The 21,007-nt window shown below is 38.1% G+C and overlaps 2 protein-coding genes across 2 annotated transcripts in view; one reads left to right on the top strand and one right to left on the bottom strand.

Moving 5' to 3' along the window:
• The window catches only part of ATP7B (ATPase Cu transporting protein 7B), a 60,780-nt gene extending 55,745 nt beyond the window's left edge, over positions 1–5,035 (top strand). Inside the window, exons 21-22 of the mRNA XM_051219312.1 lie at positions 427–608; positions 4,085–5,035. Of these exons, the coding sequence (XP_051066171.1) occupies positions 427–608; positions 4,085–4,423 (521 nt within the window). The 3' untranslated portion in view covers positions 4,424–5,035. The remainder of the gene's footprint in view (positions 1–426; positions 609–4,084) is intronic.
• A 3,123-nt stretch (positions 5,036–8,158) lies between these two features.
• On the bottom strand, positions 8,159–8,720 carry RPLP1 (60S acidic ribosomal protein P1; the record flags this gene model as incomplete). Its single annotated transcript, XM_012936963.3, has 2 exons — positions 8,159–8,472; positions 8,651–8,720. The coding sequence occupies 2 exons, from the start codon at positions 8,718–8,720 to the stop codon at positions 8,198–8,200; spliced, it is 345 nt and encodes a 114-aa protein (XP_012792417.1). The 3' UTR covers positions 8,159–8,197.
• Between the last annotated feature and the right edge of the window lie 12,287 nt (positions 8,721–21,007).

The raw sequence follows: 21,007 nt of genomic DNA, 5'->3' as shown, positions 1-21,007 counted from the left end.
TAACCGACTGTTAATGGAGATCCAATCGATTAGTGCTGCCTCAGCTCTAGCGCTTAGTGCGACACCAACGCCAGCAAGACCAGACGAAGATGCCACAGTCCCCGGATAAGCGCACGTGAAACGAGCTTTTCGAAGCGACAGATGGAGATCGAATTTGTAGTACTTCGCCAGAGTCCTGAATACGGGTCTCGGATAGACAACAAACATCAATATTAAGACTTTCCAAATATTGAAACTACCATTTAGTTTTAATTGTTGAGATTCTCGCGAATACAAGTTCTTCTTTCTTTTCTAAAGTTGTTTATTCAAATCTTAACAAAAGTTTATATCAAAATTATTATTATTCCTATTATTCCCTATTCAAAAATCACAATATTGATTAAATCTAGTGTTTCTTTTCGTCGTTGTTTTATTTATTTCATTTAGGTTGTTTAATGCCATTCGGCATCGAATTGACACCATGGTTTGCATCAGCTGCAATGGCAGCTTCATCTCTTTCTGTCATATTTCTTTCATTGCTTTTAAAACGTTGGCAAAAACCAACTCCAGTATCTCTTATCTGTCCAGAATATGTGAAATTCTTTAATTCACGATCATATGAAGCTAAGGTAATACTTTAATTGGGTAGTAATAATAATTATTCATTGTTATTTTTTTCATTACTTAATTATCATTAGGTTGGTATATTTAACAATAAATGGTACACATCACCTTACCTCATCAATTTCGGCTATCAACCTTAAGATGTGGAAGTACAGAGCTAGCACACGAGAAACTATTTACAAAAACGCCGCGTACAATTGACCTCGAACAGTTGTTCTATGAGTTGTGTAGGCATGCTTCCAGGTTGTAAAGACTATCAACCCTAATCTACCTTCCTTCTTAATCCTCTCAGGAAGAAGTATCTTTTCAGGGTTGAACCAACAGCTAAATAACAATCGCACTCATGTTTTTGACCACACTCGAAATCACTTAGAATCTTTGATGACAATCAATGACGAACAGCCTTCAGTGAAATTTGGATCCAGATCTTTTTATCAGGCTACTAACCGTACTTTTAAAGTAAAATACAGTTATGCAACACAATTTTGATATAAAAGAATGATGGAAATATTTTCTTCTTCCACGATATACTATTATAATACAATAATAGATCTGAAGGACCAAAATTAGACTACCATCAAGCTGAATTCTCGATCGATGGGCTACGCACAGACTAGATCATGTTATACCAAATACATGATTTTATTTATTTATTTGAACGCATAAACATTGGTACAAGGTGACACCAAATACATATGCGCTACACAATAGCAATGAGACCAGTAGCAGTTATCACTGATTTGTGTGGAGGCTGTGATACTGCCCGGGGACTCAAATAGAGGTAGGTGCTTTTCTTAGGTAGCTACACCCCGGGCGTTTGACCTAGAGGTCTTATCCACAAGGTAATGGAGCAACGTAAGGAGATGCAGTCCCATGGCAGCCGGTGAACAACGATTGGCTCATACGCCGTTTGTTCCTTCAGGATCCTGGAGCCCATGTGCACCATTGGTTTGGAATTAGGGTTTTCCAACTCCCCTAGATGGACCCTCCATATCTACCAACATGGTTAAAGCACCGTACATTCTATTTTCGTCCTCTCAATTCCTTAAAAAAACACCCCTGCCACGAGGAGGCAGTAAGTAGGACTTCCCTGACAGTGGCTGTATACACGTCATGTGGTAACATTTCGAGAGGGGGAACTGACTATCCTCGCCCTCGGCTGTATCCGGGTATTTGGGGACGATACGTGATTCACTACCGAGAATGGAGAACCAGAGTAGATTAAACAATACTTTATTTCACATAATAACAAACTGTTTACACTGAGTGAATCGAAATCAACAACACGATAGGAAACCACTGTTAATAGGCTGAATGTCTGTTTTTTCCCACGCTCATTGGCCAACCACTGTTTGCCTTCATTAGCTAAGCATCAAAGTTTCAAACTTGTAATCTATTTTTTTTTTAAATCAAAGCACTAGAAATACAGCCCCCACGTAACTGGAATGTTTTACCAATAATTCTGTTAGTCATAAGCGACATAGGACGTAACATATATATACATCCAGTGTTGTACCATATAATGGCAAGATGCAATTCTCAAGATAAGTACCAAAGTAGTGGAAGCAGTAGTACTAGTGTAGTGAATAGAACACGAGTGGGGACATCGATATAGAGAAGGTAGTTGGTAAAGTATAAATGTTCAGAATAAAGTGTATAAAATAATTTTAGAATTCAGAAGACAACGAGTGTATGCGCGAAATCGATTCAGGAAACTCTCAATATTAGTGTTCCAACCTATCATACAGGATTAACATTTGCTGAAATTATCTTTGTAAAATGACAGAGTTTTTAGTCATCTTCAGAGGTAGCAACGGAAGCAATAGATGAGGCAGTTAAAAACAGTTTATCAGTTTCCATCATAATGCAATTATAGTTTCAGTTGTCCATTGATATCCTATAACTCAGTTTTTACCTTATGTTATGCAGTTAAAATTCGAACTTCATCGTCAATGTCAAGTACTGTGTTCGAGTCCCGATATGAACATCAACACTGCAGTGCAAATACGACCAGCTGATGAGTCCTAAATAGGACCAAACTCATGTAAAAGACTCCATTACTAGCCACCATATAACTACTAAAAATAATTGCAAAACTCATTAAATACAAATCCATACAGTTTTTCCCGAAACCACTGTCAGAATAATCGACTATCTCATTATTAATAATCATACAAAATCCTCATGTTAGATGTTGAGAGATATTCGTAAGAATTTCCTCTATTCCTAAATCCATTCTGTAAATAATGAGTTGATATTGTTTTGCTCTATCAAAGAATTAAACATGATGGAACTTTTTCAAGGTACAAACTAAACAAGAACCTTTTGTAAAATCACATGTGATACACTTATATGGGTACTATATCCATCTATCGCCTCGTAATCTTCAATTTTAGATTCATGTATACTGATGATTTAAATTTCTTCGATATTGTGTTTAACACTTAAGATTACTATATTATGATGTATAAAATCGAAAATACTTATAGATGATGGTAAAAAAAGTCAAAAGCACAGTGTTCTAACTGTCGTTCATTTTTAAGTTTAAGCCTTCAAACTTAGAGTACGTAATTGTCTCATACCTTACGCTTCGTCATAAAATTTTTTCATGTATCCAATCATCTGTTTAATTGATTTTCCTTCGATGGTCAACAGAAGTACAAAATTTTCGTCATTGCGGATCTGTGTGCTGTTTTCAGTTATTCTAGACTAAACTTTTATGGGGTCTTAAAACTTTTCTCAATGTTCATCTCCTAAATCACTGGTTATTTAATAAAACCACTGTTAAATCTTTTATTATGCATACTGTATCTTAAATAGTTGACATGAAAGAGTGCAAAACTTCTGATAAAATCAAGTATAAACATCTAAAAGATGATTGATATATATATTGGGTCATTTATAATCAGTCGTACATGAACACTTTGTTTGTTTATAATTTGTTTCTTGCCCCTAAGATTTTCAGAAATTTCATCATTTGTTTTTATTCATTATCGTATTACATGTTAATAAATATGAAAAACACATTTCTATTAATTTCTTATTTGAAATAAACTTTGATTAAAAGGTTATAACTTTTAGTTTCATCAGATTTTTAATCTTCGTCGAAATTTCCTACAGGTGAACGAATTATCAATATCTTTTAGATTAACAAGAATTTTTTTGTTTTAAAAACTGTCATTATGGACTACATTAATGAAATAAACACTGTTTCTATTGTGTAAATTACTTTAATTTATGTAGGGAAACCTAATAGTGATCATCAATGTGTGTGTTTTGATTTTATATTGTAGTTCCCATTATTGTTCTGAGTTCTTTAAGTGAACAACTGGATGTTGCCATTTTTAAGTGTTGTACACACGAACAGCATCAAATCTTACTTTATATAACATGTTTTCCAATTCTGATAACAGTACAACTTTTGGAGATTATATCTTATGTGAGATTGTATGCTAACACTACATATACACTTCATTTTTAGATTAAATCCGGACAAAGACGTGATAGCCAACTTTCATCAGGACTGCATAGTTTGACCGATAAAGTATTATCATTACGTGATAATTTACGCACTGTACTTACTCGTCATCGTATTTCACCAATACACACTAATATTGAAGCAGTAGATAATCAAAATTTACTCGATACCTACAATAATGACGGTAACAATGAATCTGAAGATGAAATAATGAATACACAAAATCCTTTCATTGAAAAATCATTTATTTCATTAGGTACACAAAATTTTACTGATAATCAGAACAATATTTCTCTGGAGATGCGAAAAGCGCGTAGCTGGAGTTCTCGAACATGTCGATAATCATTTCTATCATATTTTTTCCAAAGATTAGTTTTCTCTGTTTTTGTATCGTTTGATTGGATGAATAGATGTTAGTACCTAACTGCTTGTTTTTTTCTTACCTCAAACTGATTTAAATAAATAATCTATGATACATTCCTACAGGTCAGTCGATAGTTGGCATATTTAACAGCCTTAATGCATTTCGTCTTGTTTGTCGATTTTATTTTCCTCACTTTTGGTGTCTCATTGATTCGTGTCAACTACACAAATTCTCACTGCTGATTTCCATTGGAATTACTCTGCTCGGTCTCTCGATCTGTGATCTTATTCTATTGTGTCTTCTATTTCGCTTCCTTTAATTTCTTACTATCTGTAAAGTTCTTAATGCATCCAAATATCACTTTTTCATATTATTCCTCTCCTAATTCTTGTTTTCGCCCTCAAATTGTGTTATTTCTTTTTCTGACTATTGTGATATACCATTACTTACTGATAGGAAAATGTGTACATGTTTGAAAAGGAATATTCGCTTTCTGTGATTCCGTACATAATATAAACTTAAGCAAACAATATTGGTGTTAATATTTTGCTTTTTTTTTATTGAATTTTGAAAATGACAAAGTTAATTTACTATAAATAGCTAAATATTTTTTTGTGTTGATTGGAGTGAAATCATAACATTCGAAGTGAAACTAGTTGACCATAGTCAACATAGGGCTAGAAATAAATGTGCACTGGTACAATTCGATGCATATTATAATATCAGATGGACAGAAAATTCATTAGTTGTTAAGCAAAGTAAGATAAATGTATCCAAATTTAGTAGAAAGGTAAAAATAAGGAATGTAGCTCAGGAGACAAATGAGATCTAAGAATGAAAAGTACTCTAATTGATTGTTTATAGATGAACAGTGAATAAATGTTAACTGCTACAGTAAGATCCAATATCTTCAGCCATAAAGCACTATTCCGTGTCTGTGAACCAAGAAGTCTGGATTTCTCGATACGGTACAGTCCAAAAATTAGTGGCTTTAATAAAATTACGCTATATCTTTGATATGGCTCGGAAATGGTCACAACTGCACAGATCAAGAGTCTTAATATACCTTCATACATACCTTTCATCCATTCTTTTTTAACTCTATTCTCAATGTTTGGTCTTCATGATAATAGCTAGTACATTATTTCGACCACTTTGTTGTTCATCTTGTAGAGCTAATGTAGTGTGGCAACTTGGGCTAACACATTTTTGTACCACTCTCTCCATTGACCTTAACTGATTGACTTTATCTTCCATCTTACTCCTGTCCTTAAGCTTAACCTCAATATGAATCAGTTACAAGTTTCATCATACGCGAATGGTCCTTAAATTTGCCTAAAATTAGATTCTTGCCAACTACAAATGTTCTCTACTTTTATAGACTATGTTTTGAGGCTGCAGAGCAATAAGGATTTGACCTCTACGCAGCAGAAGTATGTCTACTGTCTGCCAGGGATTTTGTAGGTTGGGAAACGGCAGGTGTTTTTGTACTCACCAAAACCCAGTTACTTGGTCATTACGCCCGGAGATCTCATTCTTTAATAGGAGGGATACAGAAACTAGTATATGGAATGCTTTTACCATTACATTTTGGTTACATCATGTAAGCTATGTCAAAGATGGTTGTTGCTAATTATTCGTAACTTCGAATGATACAAGTGTGGGCCACAATAGATATTACTAGGTAGCAAGTTCTAAATGAGTAACGCAAATTGATTCTTGTCCAAACATTCGCCTTCATATCGTATGTACCGGCAGTTTCATCCAGTCTTAGTATACTTATCTCGTCGGTTTGTTACTATGATGTACCCATACACCGAAGTACTACCTCCTATAGATACGTACCGTCCAAGTGACTAAATCTTCTTTGCTCCAGCCAACATTCCGTGTCGAGCCAGATTTTCAGATGCCACATAAACTAAACGCCCCGCTTTGTCGTCTACCCGCCTTTAGATCTCAATTACTGAGACTCCTACATTGCCTACGTGGAAACGTTGACTAGCGGGCAGCCAACCTGATATGGTGTGTAACCTATAACTCTTATACGGCTGTAAAGAATTATATAGTTTGTTTTTAGCACGTAAGTAATTCGCCGCTGCTAATCGGGACAAACACATCTAACAGACTTCTACTTGACGACTACAAATTCGATGGACAAGATAACCTGCACGAGTTTCTCTTAGGTTTATGAGCATCATCTCGGAGCAACCCAAAGAGATTCAGTATTAATACATACATGATAATGGGCTCATCCAGCAATAAATTTGGTCAGAGCTAGTTTTAAAACCAATGGAACGTAGTACAAACACTGGAAATAGCTAATAGACCATGCATAAAGTAGAACCAAACTGTGATGTAAACATGTCCGTTTTACAACACGAATATGAGTCGGACCTACCACCGCTAACTGATGGCCGATAGGTCACTGACTTATCGACAGAGATGTTAAGGAAACAGTAACTATGCCCATCCACCGACTATCTCGATTTGCGATGTCTGGCTCAGGTGTAGAGACTGTATGAAAGCCAAGGGTTGTCGGAAAGGACGGTGTCAGCCCGTGATATCATGGACTGGGCCATATAAGCGGATGCAGAGTACCCGGCTGGTGTTCTCGTGATCGCTATACCCAACAGTTGTAAACCTTAGATAACAGCTCAAGCTGTCCACGATGGCGCATAACCTGGCTACCGCACATATCATACCTCTTTGGAATGTATACCTCATCTTTTCTATCAACATGATCACGGCCACTACTCCTACTCTAGGGTTCGTCTTAGCAATCTTATCTTTTCGGGCTAACGGACTATGGCAACTTGAGATGGCGTACCAATGCGCCAGGTTCGACTAACGTTAATAAAAAATGTGTCCGACTTGTTACACAGACAAATGCGAACCTACTGCTTTTGGAAAACAACTTTTAGCTCTCCGACCAATGCGGAACACAGGCAACAAACACTACGAAGTCACTAGAACATTTAGAATTCCCATTGTGAAAATCAGAACACATGTAAGCGAACAATTAATTCCAAGCAGATCGTCATCAGGCTTTCCTCTGATACACATGAATATAAATATTCACGTTCTATTAGAATATTAAGACCGGATTGAGAACTACGTCAACTGCAATTTCACCAGGTAGTGTCATGCTGCTTAGTGTAAGACAACTGACTATGGAATTTCTAGTAACTAGGCAATGTAAACACTCAAAATTGGAATACTCTAGAGGGCATTGTACTCTCCTGTAACACAGATTCCTAACTAATTGTTAAACGTTCCGAAAACATTTCTCTAATAACTAAGAGGCGAAGATCACATTCACTTACGTATCTGATGGCTTTTTCAAACATACTAGAGTATGAATTGTGTGCAAACCAAGCATTAACAAATAGATGCGCTAAGTTTTATTTGGACAGAACAACTATGTGTAGCTTGACAGAACACGCAACAAATTAGCAGACTAGATTACCTACCGCTGATAAAAATGTTTAACGAAGCATTCCTGATCTACCGTTTGATCTGATTAAAACTACTGTTGTGAACTTCGACTACAAATTTCAGTAGGGTTATTCAGAAACGCAGTGCCACCACAATCCTTTGATCGCATGAGACAAAGAGGAAGACATGAACTCACGCTGATTAGTGGTTGAAATATTTACTCGGAAAAAGAGATGTTATGTAGCCCTCAGTGAAAAACATTAAGAGAACTACCATGGTCATGCATGTATCCAATATATTCTGTACATAAGATGAAATCAACCGAACAAGTCGAAGCCCATCGATTCATCAGAATCGTCATCTGAAACTGGTTTCTTTTCTTCTTTTGCAGGTTCTTTGCCCTTTTCGGCACCACCGTTGGCTACTGCCGCTGGTGCCGACATTGGGGCAGCAGAAGCAGGTGCAGCAGACCCCAATGACATTAGCAGATCTTTGACATTCTTCCCGTTTAGAGCCGTTGCAAAAAGATTGGGAAGATACGATTCAACAAACTTGATGTTTGCAGCCTTCAGGATGGTATTTATTTTGTCAGCTGAAAATACAGAATTACTTCATTAGCTCGAAAATAACACTACTCTTTACACAAAATATGCATTATATTGTGACACTGACTACAGAGCATTTAAGTCACTACACTAGTAAACAAAATAAACTACGCTAATAGTATGAAATATTCGGAAGGTAAAAGATACCAACTTCATTTCAATTACCTGTAACGTCGATATCATCGTCAGCTAACATCAAGGCAGCGTAAACACATGCTAACTCGCTTTTGGACATAATTATAAACGTGAGCTGCTATAAGCCTTAGCCACGAGGGGAGCACCACGTTTGTAAAGCACCGACCCACTACTTTAAACAAAAGAGAAACACTCTTCAACTGTATCAATAAAATCTAAAGTGCCGTTTTATAATCTATATAGATTCACATCATCAAATAACAATTATTGGTGTTTCTAATGATATGCGACCATTATAGACACGATAATATGTTTTGAATGGGCTGTATAGACCGATATTAGAAACTTGGTCTGATTTAACTTGTCAAAGAACGTAACTCACTGTCCTGACTGTTGGCAAACAAACAAGCCAACAGGTTGGATTGGAATTTTTTAACCTTGCATCAGAGATTGTTGAATTTCTAATCTCGAACTCCCTAGGACAAAGTATTCCTTAAAATCATTACACCCCTTCATAACTGGTCTACCTGATAACTGCACTCAAAAAAAAATTTTCCGAAAAGGAACAAAGACATTTAAAGGGTAGAAGTCAGAAATCTACTCTGGTTGAGAGATTACTGGTTTATCAAAGTGAACAAATGACTAAATCCTCCAGAGGGTGTCCCTCTTTAGTCTGTCTGGTAATATTCCTCATGAGGATTGTAGTGGTGAGTAACGTGTGGACACTGATGCTGAACTCACTGGTTTCACTAGACATACCTTGCAAAAAGCGCTCGGTTATGCATATGCACCAGCTCACGAGTAAGGATGATGTTCTGTGTATCCCTCGCAACTGCTAGCCAGGTTAGAACAAACACTTCTTGACACATCTATTGATTTCAAAGTACGTCTTCGGACCTCTTCATTTCTGACTTCTGATTTGACCGGGTCGTTACAATTCGATCATAAAAGTATTACATGTAAAGGTGTTGATAAACTTTAAATCCCTGTAGCAATTTGGGATTATACACCGAAGCCATCGTTCATACTACAGAGGAATACTCATAAAATTATCGGAAGTAAGCGCACTATCTAGAACAGTTGATGTCGTGCTACTGAGAGATGAGTGGTTGTGCCACTCAATGCTTGTGTCCGAAGAATCAAACTAGGTAGATCTAAATCTAAAACACCAATTTTTCTTGTATAACGAAGTCATCAAAAAGCAACCCTGAGTTTTTCAACTTTTTTACGAGGAAGGACGCGTACACAATACTGAATATCCTAGATCTAGACTTCTCAGCAGTACACAGCTCACCTTTCAAAACCGAAGGAATTTCCGGTCACTAGAACTACATAAACCTTTTTCCTAGATGGCATTTAACTCACTATTCTGTAGGAATGCGCGAATCTTTCTTGCCTTCCTCTAGCTATTGTCTTCAGTTGTTCCTTGGCCAAAATCACGCTACCAACCGAATGGAAAAAGGCAGTGATTATGTCTTTGCAAAAATGGGATAACAAGATGAAAGCGTCCAATTACTAGCTAATGCCCCTGTTACTCAGTAGCGAATATATCAAGGGGGGTTTTCAATTTGTCTTTTTATAAGTTCCTTCTCTGTAAGTCTTTTTCCTCTGAGTCGTACGTCGTTTCCTACCTGGTGGATCATGTAACACGGATCTGTTAGTTTCTTGAAACAGCCGGAGCATCACACAAGAACACGAGTATTTGGTCTGTATTAACCTCCTATGATTCTACAAAGTGTTTGATTAAGCCAATAATCGTATTCTACTTGAAAAAAACTGAATTTTTGCAGGTGTCAATTGGTTATAACCCATCGTTATAGTTCGGCATATAGTGCATTTACTCTCTCTACTAGAATAATAGATCTATTCTACAATTATGCACTTGCGATTGTGGGACTACCTAGTCTATAAAATCTTACGTGGAAACCACATCTTATTCTATGCTGACTCAACACTCCGAAGAACGTATTTTAGCTGGGTATAGAACATTTTTTTCATAATGCAAAGAGTGGTCACGCCTGTAAGGCATAGCAATAACGTACCGACTGGAAGCTCCTCAGTTCACAGTTTTTGACCTTTTCTATGTTGATGAGTGTTGAATATAAACCTGTTATTATATATTCAGCTTAAAAGTTTGTGTGGTTATGAACCAATACCACTACAAATTTTCCAATATTCCTTTGTACGGTTGCTTGTCTACCTATCTACCCACTTGTTAAAAGTTTTTCGTCATCATATTGGTGCATACATACTTGAGACATGACTAATTGATACTCTAGAAAGTTTGAACTCACTTTGATTCACTGCAGGCTAAACCAGTTTGATGAAATCCTTATTCATTTCACTACGATGCAATTGATGTATATGCTATTGCTGGTAGTGGCTCAAATCAACAGATCTTGGTGAATTACTTCTATAGTGGCTGTAAGTTCTCGCAGACATTGTTTCGGAACCGCTTACTGAGGAGGATTAAAAAGATCCTGTCATTGGTTCTAGTCTTAGCGACGAAAAGAGACAGGTCGTGTCTAACTACCAGCTTGTAAATCCAAGCAGCATAGCAGTCAATATATTTGAAAAATGGTTGATGAGTGGATCTTAAGCAGTGAACAGGTACACAATTTGTTGACAACAAAAAAAACAAAGCTTCCAAGTGGACTTCCTTGCCTGACTGGCCTACTAATGATGAAAGGGGATTGGACAGTTGCTCAAGATAACTGTTCACTTGTTAATGTAATACTCATTAACTTCAGCAAGACGTCTATTGTGGTCTTGTTTAGGGATTTCGCAGAATCATTTCAATGGTAGGATAAGATGCATGTAAAAAGACGGAATTAAAATTTTCATAAGCTTCCGAAAACAGGAAATAAGAAGCTAATCTACGCCTTTTTACGAATGTTAACACACCTGAGTAAGTCTATTTTATGGGAACCATTTTAAGTACAACTTTATCAATACTCTCTTACGACGTCGAAACCCTGTCCATTTATCATAATGTATGATGCGAAATGGCGTTTCAGAATGTGTCAAGTGTCTTGAGTAATTGTTCGGGTTCTTTTTTTCACTACTTCATGCTTCAATTCAGTTGTTTACACAATGAATGGATGTTGGTGCAAAATCATGGAATCTGTGAAAAATTCCGAACACTTCTGACAAAACATAAAATCCTCACTCTGTTTCGGTTGACATATCAAGGTATATCAGCCCTGTTTTCAATATTGTGCCAGCCTATGAAGTCTTGCCAAATGTTACCAGAATAATTGACAATAAAATCTTTACATTTACATTTGTTCAATGACTGTATCGAGCTTTCTCTCTACGAGAAGTAATTCTTGTGTTCGGAAAGTTACTTTGGTAACAATGATAACTTGATTCTGAAAAGGCAGGTTTACGCCAGTTTCACATGCATTTTCAATGATACAAAAATGGGTCACAGATTGAGATACCTCGCCAGCAGAGTTAATTAAAAGATTAACTCTGTAAAATCTCACAAGAGAACATTTGAAAAGATATGATAAAAAAAGTGATAAGCAGATTAGAGTGCCAGAAATTCATGGTACGTTTTCAAATGTTAGAAAGTCTAGCTTTTCGACGGTGAAAATGAGATCTTTTCTAGGATTACGATAGTCAATTGCTATTTTAATCTAACCTCTCCAAAACGATTACTTACTGAATAGTCTGGCCTGTATTTTGGTTATTCCGCTTCAACATCAAATCGTAAGGAAACATAATTACGAATGCATTATTGCTTAAATCTCTCCTGTAGAAAAGAATCCTGCTAAAACGAACTGACCACACTACTCTAAATAACAACGGAATATATTTATAATGGAGCATTTATAGGCCATTTCTACGGGTATAGTCAACAATTTACAATAAATGTTTACAGACAGGATGCTTCTCAAGTAGCGTTGCAAAGCAAATAAAGTCATTGAAAATAAACGGATGAATGTTCGTACAGATGTACGAGAGAGTTAATAGCACTGTACTATGAGTTCACAGCTTTTGTAATCTGCTCAAAAACAAAGTGTCCAGCCCTGGACCTTGAAATTACACAGTAGGTTCAAATTTGGCATTAGTGTTTGAATCATTTAATTTTCCTTTGAGAGTTGAGAGATATTCGTTTAGAAGTGTTATGAAACCTCGTAGTGAAAATCAAGATCCTTTCGAACTCAAAAGGCTGATGCCTCTTCTGATAACTTGAACAATTTATATAAGTACTTGGATCGTCAGAACAATGAAGGAAATCGGTGGATCATTCAAATATCAGTGAAAGTGAGCAAACACAACATTGCTATGTTTGGAATTAGTGAGACCCCTTGGACCCAAGCTGGATAGAAGAGATTAGCTTTCTGAGAAGTACTCCAGTATTCTGGCCATTAAGAAAAGTGCAATGTCCATTCATGGATTTACACTCATGCTTTGGAAAGAAACGCAAAGAGCGCTTATAGAACGGGAATATAATAGATCTGGGATCATCACAGCATCTTTTAAGACAAGTAAGATGGAGATTAAACAGGACATCATCCTGCTCTACACAACTATCAATGGTAGCAACGATGATAAAGACCAGTTTAACGAGAAGCTTCGGTCCATGTTGGAAAACTAACCATGAAATGACCTGACCATCTTAATGGGGGATCTGAACACCAAAGTCGGAGTGGACAACACCGCATATGGATACAACATTGTCCGAAATGGATGGGGAGGAAAGAAAGAGAATTGTGATGGACTAACCACTGCGTGCACCTTTGTCAAATCAGTCATAAGTACAACAATTTACCCCCATTACCTCATGAACAAAGCTACACGGGTTACATTGAATCACAATACGCTGAACCAGAATGGTCACGTTTGGATGAGTTGAAATTTATAATAATCCATTCAAAACGTCAGAAAAAAGACTAGAGCTGATATAGCATTAGATTACCACATGTTATCAGGCAAGCTAAAATTAGAACTAAGGAAGTATTGAACAATTGTCCAGGGAATATGACGAAGTTTAATACACTATTGAGTCGATACGCCGATTAACATAGTAAATTCAAAGAGGATCACAACAATAAACCGAAGGAAGTCTGAACAAGTTTTGAGAATACTAGAATGTACAGGGCTGTAGCAACAAGATGAACGAGAAGTCAAATGAGAGGAACTTCATTCACGCGACTGCCTGATAACTAATTTTATGCAAAGTCATCTGTACGCCTGAGCGAGCTGCCACACCCCGTTAGCATAGAGAGATGAAAATGGTGGGGGATATCACAGAGTAGTAGATGTGGTGACATTGTTGTTCTGAATCAAAAAGGTGCAATTCGATAAAATATAAATTGAAAAAAATAAGGCAGTTTTCGGGAATTCAGAAACTTGGGGTTTTAGAGAAGGTATATAATGAGTGCTTCCACACCCTTGAGAAATATATTGAATCACTTCATTCAATCTCCCTAACCATTATTCACAAAGGTCACGCGTGTAACAGACAGATATTCTGCACTCAACTACATGGTTCAATCCATAAGTGTCTCAGGGAGTGATGCCATGTCTTTTTTATTACCCCTAGCTTTCTTCCAGCCTACAGATACGCCAAACGTGATCTCACATCAATGTAGTCAGTGGATGAGTAGGTACTAGCAGATATCGATGCTGCTTTCACGGCTGTCTGAATATCATACCGACGTACATAGGGATGGACACTGTTTTGAAGCCTGATCAACTGCTTCTCTAGCTTTTCCAAAATTTAATTTTAATATCCCCTTCGTTACTTTGAACTGAAAGACGTTTTCTCGCAGTGGTTTTTTGTATCCAGCGAGCGGACTCGTGTTCATACTGTAGCATGATCAGATCTCAGGCATGTGCTTCAGAATGAGAGATGGCTTTCCAATCAACCTCATTAAAATGACTGGTGAATATATAGTCTATTCTCATTCGCTGATGAGAAAGTTATAGGGATCTCCATTTCAAATGATGTCTTTATACTTACAGTTGATGCTTGTAAATAATAGACAGATGTCTGAGCATAATTGTAACGACTGGTTACCGTTGTCTGTTTGTTGAACTGGGAAATTGTAAGAATCACCTGTGTCTTTCACTTTGATTAAAACTACCCACTTGAGAGTTAAACTCTCCTGCCACGATTAATACATCTGGTCTTTTGGGTTTTGGTATGGAGGTAGAAAGCTTTCTATAAAATACACCCAATACTTCATTCGAACCACAGTCAGTAGCAGTGTATGCCGACAGGATGAGTAGGCGACGGCGTATGTCATTGTATTTCTGTGCCCTTACCATCTCATTACAATTAACAGTACGATTTCGCTCGTAAGTTTGTTGCCTTCAGTTTAAATGTTCCTCAACTAACCTGACTAATACGGTGGGACCCAAATAAACAAGTGTTCCAGTTAATATATGTTATTCATTACTATGGACAAGGCTGTCCAACGCTCCAAGGTAGCAGCTAAGGCAAACAAAAATGGCACAAACTAAGAAAGTGCAATTAAAAAGCGGCTAGCCAATATGACACGTATCGTTATCAGATATCAAGAAAAGCAAAATGAGTATCAGCCAAGGAGTACTAAAACAGAATTAATACAATAAAATAAATGCAAATGTAGTTAATTATCAGCACTGAACCTGTTTTTGGTCAAAGACTATATATGATTTTGAAAAATAATTGATGGATAAGACGCGATACATGATAACTAAATATTCGTGTAATATGATATGTATATAAGGGGAATTTCCTCACTCTCATACCTACACGTGCACACACAAAAACACATGCAAAATGATAATATACATAACAGAACGAAAGCTTTCATTACACCTCAAGCTTTGCCCCAGTTTCTTCAAAAAATCGGTCACAGCCAGCGAATATGGAACTGTTTCTGACCAGAAAACGAATTGAAGATGAATTTCTGATGTCACCAATGGTATTGTTGTTAGATAAACACTGACACCGAGCCAAATACTCTACACCACCGGAGCGAATAAAACTTAATCAATTAGATCTATAGGATAGGATCGTAATGCACTCAAACAAAAATAATGCTTTCGATGCTGTATTTATTTATTTATTTCAATCCTTTTTATCAATGAAATCAACCCAAGGGCCACTTAATTTATTGATACATTGATTTTTGTGAATCATGCAGCAGGAAATATTGTAAGTATTACAGTTAACGTATGTGAGTTTGTCTGATAACATCCTAATTCGATTATCTTTGAACCAAGAAACACAAATATATATCTATGATATGTTTCTGTTAAAAGACTTTCTAAACATGTAAATTCTGGAAAATATATAAAGACTGTATTAATTTTGTTTGACAATAATCAATTTTTAACTTTCAAGCTTGTAAAGCATAAGAAACAGATTTCTAAAGTATCTGCAATTTCTTACAGCGTATATCAGCAAGCTTCACCTATGTTTGAAATATGTCAGTCAAATCCATACAGGAAGCCGCGACCGCTGTTGCTACCTTGACATGGAGATCGTGCTTGCCTATCGTGATGAAACAATCGATCCATACTAGGTGAAACAATCGTTCCTCAAGGTCCTACTATACCAGACAGGTCGGTTGAATAGCCCTAGGACTAGGAGCAACAAACCCGAAGGCGAAGTCGTACTGCTGACTGTACAGAGGTGTGACAGCAGTAAGGTGTTTACCTCAGACAACCAGCATGACAACGATGCTGCCTTCACACAAGGAGGGGTGGGGTTAGAAAAGGCCGACCTTAAAAATGCCCACCTCGCCTTATCCCACGGATATCCGTCTCCGGCGGTAAGGTCTCAACAAGTACGAAGCTAAAACGAAAGTCGCTCACAAAATGGTCGTGTGTGACCGACCTCAAGCAGCTGTCCCTTGGGCACTGCGTTCACTCTCTCACGTCACTAAGACCACCTCTAACCCAGTTTTCTTTTCAGGTACCTCCAGAAGAGCCCTTCCATGGTGTGGGCAACCGGGAATTGATGACAACCTTCATACCTCTAACAGCACTCAAGACCACTGTATTCATGACCAACCTCCGTCTTCACTTCCTTTTATTCCTCCTACATCGACTATCACCTCTAAACTTCCTTTTTCAACTTCTCCCTCAGGTGTCACCACAGCCAACGATTCTAGTGCGCAAAACACTGTCCCAGGTCTACTGAAGCCTCGCTCCAAACTACACATTGGAGCCTTCGACGCACGCACCCTATGTCAAACTGGCCAGCAGGCTTCCTCGGCTAAGACTGTAGAATCTCGTACCATTGATGTAGGCTGTATCTCTAAAACACGCATACAGGATCCTAGCGTAGTCATTCACTTGACCTCACCTCGGCCAAACGGAGAGCCAACGAGATACACCCTCCGTGTATCTGGTGACCCGACGGCCAGCTCTCGTGGACTGGCAGGAGTAGGGATAGCACTAAGCATGAGGGCGGAACAAACACTGTTAGAGTGGATCCCCGTCAACAGTCGTTTGTGTGCTGTTCGGCTAAACGGCTCCGTAAGAACTCGGAAAGATAGGGACACACATCGTTGCCTTTTTGTCGTTTCTGCCTACGCTCCCATCGACTGAAGCTTAGATGAAGTGAAAGATGATTTTTACAGAAAGCTATCTGAACGTCTTCAGAAAGCTAAACGTTCAGACATAGTAATCGTAGTAGGTGACTTTAATACCCAGATAGGTAGTTTAAACCAAACAGAAAGGCATTTAGGTGGGTATTTTGGTATTCCGGTGCAGCGAACAGATAATGGTGATCATCTGCTGCAACTATGCTCAGACAATAGTTTATTTTTAGCAAACACTAACTTTAGACATGAGGAGAGACATCGTCTAATATGGCGACCCTCTGCACCAAACCAACGATGGACTAAAATAGACTATATTGCCATCAGTCATCGTTGGAGAGGGTCGGTAGAAGATTGTCGCTCATTCTGGAGTGCCTGCTTGGACTCCGACCACGCCCTAATACGGGCACGCATCTGCTTGCGCCTCACTAGACGCAAAAAAGCCTCAGTAAAAAGACCAATTACAACTGAATTGAGTAGCGAGAAAACCAAAAGAAGTTTCCAGGAACAACTGAGGTCGCAATTACGTAGTTCTGGAAACGAGGCTGACCCAGATGTTGCTTGGAAAGCTATACAAACAGCTGTGGAAACAGCATTGTCATCTATCAGTGATTTAAACCACAGGGTTACAAAGAACTAATGGATTTCCTCAAGGTCTATCGCACTGATGGATTCTCGTAAACTCATCCCATCAGGCTCTGAACACGATGATGAGCGAAAGCAAATCAGATCTAGGTTAGGCAAAAGTCTAAGGAACGACCGTGAGCAGTGGTGGGCAACGAAAGCAAGAGATGGAAAAGGCGGCGGCTATAGGGAACACAAGACAGCTCTACAGACTAATAAAAGAAACTGGAATTAATAATTCAAGTGTAAGTCAGACTATTTCGGAAAAAGACGACACCCTCATCTGCTCTCAGTCCAGACGTTTAGAACGATGGGCGGAACATTCCAGAGAACAGTTCAGCTGGCCTTCAGCGACTCTACAACTACCCTCCATTCCCAGACAGTGTGAATGGAACATTGAAGTGGGTCCCCCGACTCTAGCTGAAGTTCAAAAGGCTATAGTTAATCTGAAACGAGGAAGGGCAGCTGGTCCAGATGGATTGGCTCCAGAGGTCTTTAAGGATGGTGGTCCAATTTTAGCGATTAGGTTAACTAATTGTTTAGCTAAGATCTAGGAGTTAGACGTTATTCCATCTGACTGGTCACAGTCACTGATCGTCCCAATATATTAAAGAGAGGGTTAAAATCATCCTGTGACAACCATAGAGGGATTAGTTTGACTAATATAGCATCTAAAATACTAGCCTCGATAATTATCGGACGCTTAACTAAGACTCGTGAACTGCTAACACGGGAAAATCAAGCTGGCTTCGGACCTGTTCGTGGCTGCATCGACCACATATTCACTATTCGTCAGGTTCTAGAACACAGGTATACTTATCGGCGTCCGACAATGGTGGTCTTTCTTGACTTAAAAGCAGCATTTGACTCTGTAGACCGACAGGTTGTGTGGCAGTGTCCGTCATTAGAAGATGTACCTTAGAAGTACATAAACCGTGTGAAGACGCTTTACTCGAACACTACTAGTCGAGTCAGAGCTTATGGCGAACTGTCATCTGCTTTTGCAACCTCAAGTGTTGTCCGTCAAGGCTATCGACTTTCTCCATTTTTGTCTAACTTCATCATAGACATACTGATGGAAATAACGCTCTTGTTGACCGAATTTTTGGGCATTGACCTCATTCCAGGAGGTCCAATTATCGACTTAGAATACGCAGATGACATAGTCCTGTTTGGTGAAGACGCTGATAAAATGCAGAGTCTTTTGGTGGCACTGGGCAACAATGCCAGCATGTTTGGAACGCGCTTCTCATCCTCTAAATGCAAGTTGTTGCTTCAGGACTGGTCTGCGTCAACACCTGAACTAAGGATAGAGAGTGAAGTAGTCGAACGCGTTGACAACTCCACTTACCTAGGAAGTCTGATCAGCCCAAATGGGTTGGTGTCTGACGAAGTATCAGCATGGATTCGGAAAGCTCGTTTGGCTTTTGCCAACTTACATCACCTATGGCGAGGGCGAGATATCCGTCTATCAATAAAAGGACGAGTATTCTACGTGGCAGTTCGTTCTGTTTTAATTTACGGCAACGAAACATGGTCATTAAGAGTAGGAGATACTCGTAAGCTACTAATATTTGACCACAGATGTCTTAGAAATATTGCTTGCATCTGTTGGGATCACCGGGTAAATAATAGTGAGGTTCGACGCATGGTATTAGGGAACGATGGTAAATCAGTTGATGAGGTTGTGAATCTTCATCGATTGAGATGGTTGGGCTACGTGTTACGTATGCCCGAACACCGATTACCACGACGTGCAATGCTAACCGGTGTTGGGGATGGTTGGAAGACAGTTAGGGGCGGTCAAACCAAAACGTGGCATCAGTGCTTGAAGTCACTAACTTCTACTCTGAGTCATGTTGGTAGATGCAGACTACTTGGTTGGGGTCCGCGTGACCATCGTAACCAATGTTTGGAGACTCTTGGTGAAATGGCTCAGAATCGATCACAATGGCGTAGGTGTATACACTCTCTCGCTTCATATCTTTCTTTCTACGAACTAATTCTTTCATCCTGTACTAATCCTTATATGCAATATTTGCTTTATATATTACACCACTGAGTTTATGGCTTCTATGAATTTGGTGTTCATCTTAATGTGCTAATGAGGTGTGGCAACTTGGACCGATGCACATATGTGCCTGGTCATACGTTGTAACTGGATGACTGACTGATACAGGGAGCCGAAACCTCCTTGATGGATTACAATCTATTTCTTAGGGATTCCATGACAGTGTTCAGACATATAAATCTCCGAAATAAACAATTTTGTAGGCATTCGGTATCCATACTAAGCATGTTTGCTATGGTAGATATTATTAGCTGAACAGCTGATCATGCGACACTTTTCCCCCTCTGATTACCCAGTTAAGAGTATCCCAGATTCCCCTACTTTTACCAATCCTCAGATATAATTTTTTCCGAATCATCATCTCTTCCATCTATGTATTTATTTGAAATAACCGTTATCGAATATTTGGAAACCAGTTTCTTTCGATTCTGTCTTATCGAGTGTATACTCAAGAAAACCACGGCAAAAAATACAGAAAAACCTATTTCATATAATCATCTTTATTCCCTCACCACATACATTAATATATAACACTGAAGGATCACTCATTAATACTCCAGAGTCTAACTCATATTTCCGGATGATTAACCTTCATGTCGGTTCTATTTTCAGATAATAGCATACAGTGTTTGTATGTACATATAATCTACCCTTGTGTTATTTCCAACAAACATACAAATTTTGATGATTTATCACAAAAGACCCTTTTAACCTTTACGGTTCAATTGATATTTAAATGTAATAACATCATACACGATTATCGGTCTCTCTGTACTTATCACGATTCTCTTGATACGACATAATCAGACGTTGCTTGTATCAGTAAACCCTAATTTCGACTTCCATAAGACAAACAAAGGAGGTGACAATAGTGAAAAGAAACAATATATCTGAACGTCGACGAAAGTATATTAAGTTAAATATCTAGAGAGCTAATTATTCAAAAATAAAAGTAGAGCTTTGTCAAAGGACTAAATCAGGTTCTTAATCATTTAAAATCAAAGTGAACTAAACAAATATGTCATATTCCTTCGAAACTTTCATAAACTGGTGATAGAAAACATAAGTGATTGTAGATTTATTAATTTAAAAAAAGATTTAACTCTCAATCTCAACTGCTGAGTGGAAAAAATCTCATCGACG

Source organism: Schistosoma haematobium, chromosome 4 (genome assembly GCF_000699445.3).
Source record: "Schistosoma haematobium chromosome 4, whole genome shotgun sequence".
Classification (NCBI taxonomy): Eukaryota; Metazoa; Platyhelminthes; class Trematoda; order Strigeidida; family Schistosomatidae; genus Schistosoma; species Schistosoma haematobium.
The sequence above is the reverse complement of the archived record's forward strand: the minus strand, read 5'-3'. Positions and strand labels throughout refer to the sequence as shown.